General features: G+C 42.9%; 1 protein-coding gene across 1 annotated transcript in view; it reads right to left on the bottom strand.

Moving 5' to 3' along the window:
- Positions 1-365: 365 nt before the first annotated feature.
- NUDC (nuclear distribution C, dynein complex regulator) overlaps positions 366-6,000 on the bottom strand; it is a 73,526-nt gene continuing 67,891 nt past the window's right edge. Inside the window, exon 9 of the mRNA XM_073616170.1 lies at positions 366-1,675. Coding sequence (XP_073472271.1) covers positions 1,624-1,675 — 52 coding nt within the window. The 3' untranslated portion in view covers positions 366-1,623. The remainder of the gene's footprint in view (positions 1,676-6,000) is intronic.

Below are 6,000 nucleotides of genomic sequence, written 5' to 3'. Positions count from 1 at the left end.
ATCTGTAACTATAAGTTGGTGTGAAAACCAGTAAAAAAAAAAAAAAGTCGTCAAGTAAACTTTGCTGCACACTGAACTGGGGGGGGGGGGGGGGGAGAGAATGCTATTCAGTGTGGTACTAAGTGAGGTCACAAGAGTGATTTCAATATCAAAAACGCACCTTTAAGAGTGTTCAGCTAGCAGATTTTCTGACTCTTCATTTTTTTTACATGTGTGACAGGGCTTGGAAACAAGATTCATTACACTGAGACAAGCTTGTAATAATAATAAAAAAAAAAAAATGTATAATATATATATATATATATATATCTTAATATTCCCACATTAGTTTGTGTTGTCAAGGCTAAAAAAAAAAAACCAAGAAAAACTAGCAAATTTCTTTATTTGACTGTACTCATTTAAATGATGTAATAACAGAGTGGTGCACATGCATATTGCTAGCGAATGCATTACAACAACATTTGGACAGATGCAACTTGCTCTTTCCACAGAAGGCATACTCGTTCACCTATGTGGGTGTTGTATTACTTGGACACATGTACCTCTACAGTAGACATTAAGTAAGGATTTTTTTTTAAATGTAGCTGCAGACCCTTACAAGGTCTTTGAGCATGATAGCGTATGGGAATCACAATTTAAGTTCTAAAAATAGCACTCTAGCTTCCCTCTAGACATGCAAGAAACAAATACGTCTAGGAGATTCAGTATTTTATGACGCAGGCTGCTTGTAATTTGTCTTTAAAGTGGAACTGAAGTTCCATTGTGACAAACCGCAAGCAGGCAAGCTTTCATTGCAGAAGAGACATGCAATGTCACTTCTGCAATAAAGTGCCCATACCTGCTTGCTATTATGTGCAGCTCAGCTTACAGCACAAGGTGGCTCCTGCGATAGTGCTGGAATTATGTTAGCTAGCGCCACCCAATGAAGACAGGCACACAGAAGAAAATACTAGTGCCAACGAGGGACAACTGGAAAGGTAGGTACTAACCATTTAGTTCCGCTTTAAGTTCTGTCCAGAATTTTACGGAAGCATGAGGATTCTGGGAAAAATATTATGCCATGTAATGCTAGGTTCATCTTTAATAACCAGGTGCAAGCATTGTTTTACAAAGGGGTAAACCTAATATCAAAAAGCCTTACACTTGGTGCTAATTTTTAAAAGGTTTCAGAAAATGCTCTAGCATGGACCATTCATTTCAGTAGTTAAGGCCGGATTAGCACTGTAGCCCACTGTGGATTGCTGTGCGTCCCTGTTCCCCGTTTCAGGGCCGATTCTGTGCCTGAATTCTGTCCTGAAACGGAGCCAAAGACGCACATCGTTTCTGTGCAGTGCGCTCTGCAGCCACAACGGAGATATGTGAACCGACCCAATAGGGAGCCAGTCATATACTCCTGCTATGCAAATTGGATACAGGGGAAATTCGCATAGGTGTGAACCCAGCCTTAAGGTTTGTTGAAAAAAGAAAAAAAAAAAAAAATCAAAATCCTTGTATATAACCAACCAGTAAGTATTGTTTTGTCACAACAAAATGGAGTCTTGCTTTAACCACAGACTAAAACTGTCCTTGGGCATTTCGCAATACTGACAGTGCCGTTCAAGCAAATATTGTGGATGAAGATGATCAGCTGAATTTAGCTTTGGAGAAGTCCATTTCTGGGTGTTGTTCCATGAACCTGAAATACAGAACACAAGGGAATTTACTTCCAATCTGTGCATGCCGTTAGCTGCTATTTCAAATATAAATTTCAGAGGGGCACTGGTAATTCTCTATCACGCACCTTTGTTTATGAAAAAATCACTTTTTTTTTAATACATCTATTTCAAATACCACAATCATTATTGGAAAATACCTGTCATACATTGTTCACCAACCCAAAAGGACTCCCTAGCAAATGCATTATTACTGGACTGCCTGTGACTGGATTGTGGGTCATATTCTATTTTTTTTTTAAGTTTTATTTATTGCATTTTAACATAACAAGTATACACTAGACCCAATGGGCCACACACAAAAAGAACTATTTACATTTCTTCAGCATTGATTCTCTCCTCCTCCATCCAGACTCTCACTCAGTGAAAGGATCAGAATGGTAATAATAAGGCCACCTTTTCCTATTGACAGTCAATATTACCTTTCATTACGTCAAATAGTTACATACATATTAAATCCCACAGCAGGTGCATTCCATCAGGTGCCACTCAATTCGCCACCATATTTTCACTATTCATCCAAATGCCCCACACTTTATCAAATTTCTGTGGTATGCCCCCTACTAATGTATGTAGCCTTGTATAAAGGTGCAGCCCTATTAACCACACCCTTCCAGGCTGATACAGATGGAGGATTGGGCTTTTTCCATGATAACACTATTGTTTTTCTAGCGTAATAGATTAGGATTGTCAGCAAAGTATGAGTTACTCTCTTTGGGGCTAGATTGTCTACCAGACCCAAAAGACACACATCTATCGTGGGCTGTATAGTAATGGCGGTCACTTCTGCTATACATTCTGTGACCCCCTTCCAAAAAGCTTGAATGTTCGAGCAATTCCAAAAGATATGCATGAAATCGGCAGTGAGGGAACTGCACCACCAGCAACTAGGTGACTGGGTAGGGAACATCTTGGCCAAACTAGCTGGATTAAGATATATACGATGCAGGAATTTAAATTGAATGAGTTGGTACCTAGCAGAGACCAATCTAGTAAAATTAATGTCCCATACGTCATCCCTGTCCACCTGAGGGAACACCTCGCCCTACACTTTGCAACTCACCGAACAGTTGTTTATATATTGTGGACAAGGCCTTGTCTAAAGTGTCCTCCCTCAGCAGAGACTCCAAATCACTCATTTTCAGGGTAATACCAATATCTCCAAATTGGGCATTATGTGCATGTCTGAGCTGAAGAAAATGGAACACGTGAGTGTTGGGAAGATTAAACTTATTTTTCAGGGCGTCAAACTGCAGAAGTTTCCCACCACCCACTTTGTCTTTCAGCGTCCTAATACCAAATTTAGTCCAGATGATTGGATCAGGGTACTCACAAAAGTGTATTAATTTAGGATTCTTCCAAAGTGCTACCCATCTCGGTCACTGCCACCCATGGATATTGTGAGCCTATACGGAGCTTTGATACCCTGATACGGGAGATGTGTCAGCGTCTCATAGGAACAAACGATAGCCGCCTCAAATGTATTGGCAGTGTCATCCTCAGGTAGAGTAAACGACCAGTGTATGAATACTAGCTGGCCCGCTAAGAAATATCTGTGAAAGTCCGGTACCGCCAGATCCCCTTGTTTCCACGGCAGTTGTAACACCCAGAATTTAATTCGGGAAGTTGTTATAAGTAGATCTATTCTTTTGAATATATATCTCGGTATCCAGTTGAATTCCGAAATATTTATATATAAAAACAGAGGTAAAAATTTCATTTTTACTAAATTCACTCTACCTAGGAGTGTCAAAGGTAGATTCTGCCATGCCTGCAGTCTGGATTTTAGTTTAGTCAAAAGCGGATCGATATTCAAGGAAATAAAGTCTGATACAGAGCTGGAGATATGTAAACCCAGATATTTCATCTCTACCCTCTGCAAGGGACAATTTGTGGGAATCTCACTTCTGGGGGATGGCGTCCTGAGTGAATCTGGGATTTTTCCCAGTTGACTTTCAGACCCAAAAAATGAGCAAAGGAATTTAGAATGTCTAAAGCTGCCGACAGGGAATTCGAGTCTCGCAAAAAAAGAACCATATAGACAGCATATAGTGCCGGTTTTTCGGTCAAGCTACCCACCGTTATCCCCCGTACCTCCTCAGAGGCTCGCAAGGCCATTGCCAAGGGTTCAATCTGAATAGAGAATAGGGTCAGGGATAATGGGCATCCTTGGCGAGTGCCCGTATGCACTGGAAAAAAATTTCGATAACATATTGTTTAGCTTTATGGCTGCTGTGGGGCAATGATATAGAATGTCGATCCACTTCCGAAACTGAGGACCAAACCCGAATACCTCCAATACCACCCTCATGTAATTCCAGTCCACAGAATCAAAGGCCTTTTCTAGATCTAGAAAGACCAGTATCCCACCGCTGAAAATATCCAGGCCCAACTGAGTGTGGGTGAAAATCCTGCGTAAATTAATATCTGTGGCCTTTTTGGGCATAAAACCTGTCTGATCAGGGGAAAGAACATGCTGTAGGACCAACATAAGTCTAGTAGTAGCAGTTTGGTCAATATTTTGAAGTCCATATTTAATAAGGATATGGGCCTATAAGATGAACACTGCAGTGGGTCTTTATCCGGCTTAGCCAATAGTACAATATGGGCCTCAAAAAAAGTGAAGGGGAGGCTTCCCTTCTGAAAACAGTCTGTGTACAACTGCAGTAGTCTGGGTGCCAGGGTCTCCGAGTGGAGGATACAAACTCGAGTACTATGTCCTTTCTGTCTCTTAAGAGTTGTCCCGATGGGGACAGTATGCAGGGAACTGTCGAGGACGTGTCTCCTGCCGTCAGGAGAGCCAAGAGTTTGCCATTTTTATCTCCCTTTTCAAAAACGCTCCGCACTCCTTTGCAGTTGACAAGCAGTCACATCCTGATAATGGAGAGATACATTCCTCCTTGCGAACTGCAACTGAGCCAAAGTGTCTGAGCCGCATGTGCCTTGTTCTTTATCTTGGAGTTGTTTTTCCACACTATTCTGCTCCGTTCTCTGGGCTTTAATGGCTAATATGTATACCCCCCTAGCGGTGGACTTAAAGTGGGGTTCCACCCAAAAAAAAAAAAAAAAACTACATAAAAAATCCTAAAAAAAAAAAAAAAAAAAAAAATATCCAAATGTTTTTTTGTACTTACCTCTAAATGCCTGTTGCTAGGTGGTCCCTTGTAGTCTGCCTCTTCCAGTGCCTGGGCTAGTGACATCACTTCCCCCTCGGCACAGGAAGGGCTCAGCTCTGCGCCCTCCCTCCTGTCAATAATCTGGGACCCATTACAGGTCCCAGGTGACTAAGCGGCCAATCACGGCGCGCGACGCCACTCGCGCAGTGGGTGCCAGGCTGTGAAGCCACAGCCCGGCACCCACAGTTGCAATGCCGGCGCCGCTGAACGGAGGGGGAGACGAGCGGGGCTTCGATCCCCCGCATCGCTGGACCCTGGGACAGGTAAGTGTCCTATTAAAAGTCAGCAGCTGCAGTATTTGTAGCTGCTGACTTAATTTTTTTTTTTGACTGGCCCTCGGGTGGCCTCCCATTCAGTGTGCACCATTGCTGATCCTTCATTAATCTGCCAAAATGCATCCATGTGCTGTTTCAGCATCTCCTCCATGGTAGGTTCCCCCACCCATCTAGGGGACAGACGCCGAACCCTCTTTGAACTCTGAGAGCCTAACTGTAGGGTAATTTGAAGTGGGATGTGATCCAATACACCCCCTGGAAGGTAGAATGCCCCAGCTAACAGAGGCAATAATGTCCCATTGGCAAACGCCAGGTCAATTCTGGAGGACAAAGCATGTACTGAGGACAGATATGAGTAGCATCTGTTCGTGGGATGCTTCCACCGCCAGACCTCAGTGAAACCCACGGCTTCCGCCCAGTGCGACAAGTCGTGGGTTGGACGTGTCCAGTGTATAATTGAGAACATTATTAAAATCTCCAGCCACCAATAACTGGAATTAAGAGTGAGATGCCAGTTTCTCCAACACCTCCTACAGGATGTTTCTTGTGAAAGGAGGGGGAATGTATACATCTACAAGGGCTAACCTGTGTGAATAAACTTCAACTATTACCACTATCTTCCCCCGGGAGCTGTAATCACCATTTCAATGGAGCAAGGTAAGGACTTGTGCAACAAAATAGACACACCCCTCGCATAGGACAAAAAAGTGGCATGTATCGCTCTGTGCATCCAGGTGGGGATGCTGGGCTTTCAGCACCAGAGCTCTCTTGTATTTTGAATTCAAACCCCTGACATTCCAGGAGATGATTGTAATATTCAAGGACATGACTGCAATT

The sequence above is a fragment of the Aquarana catesbeiana genome, linkage group LG02, assembly GCF_042186555.1.
Source record: "Aquarana catesbeiana isolate 2022-GZ linkage group LG02, ASM4218655v1, whole genome shotgun sequence".
In the NCBI taxonomy this organism is placed as follows: Eukaryota; Metazoa; Chordata; class Amphibia; order Anura; family Ranidae; genus Aquarana; species Aquarana catesbeiana.
Note: the sequence above shows the minus strand (reverse complement) of the source record. Positions and strands in the feature narration are given on the sequence as shown.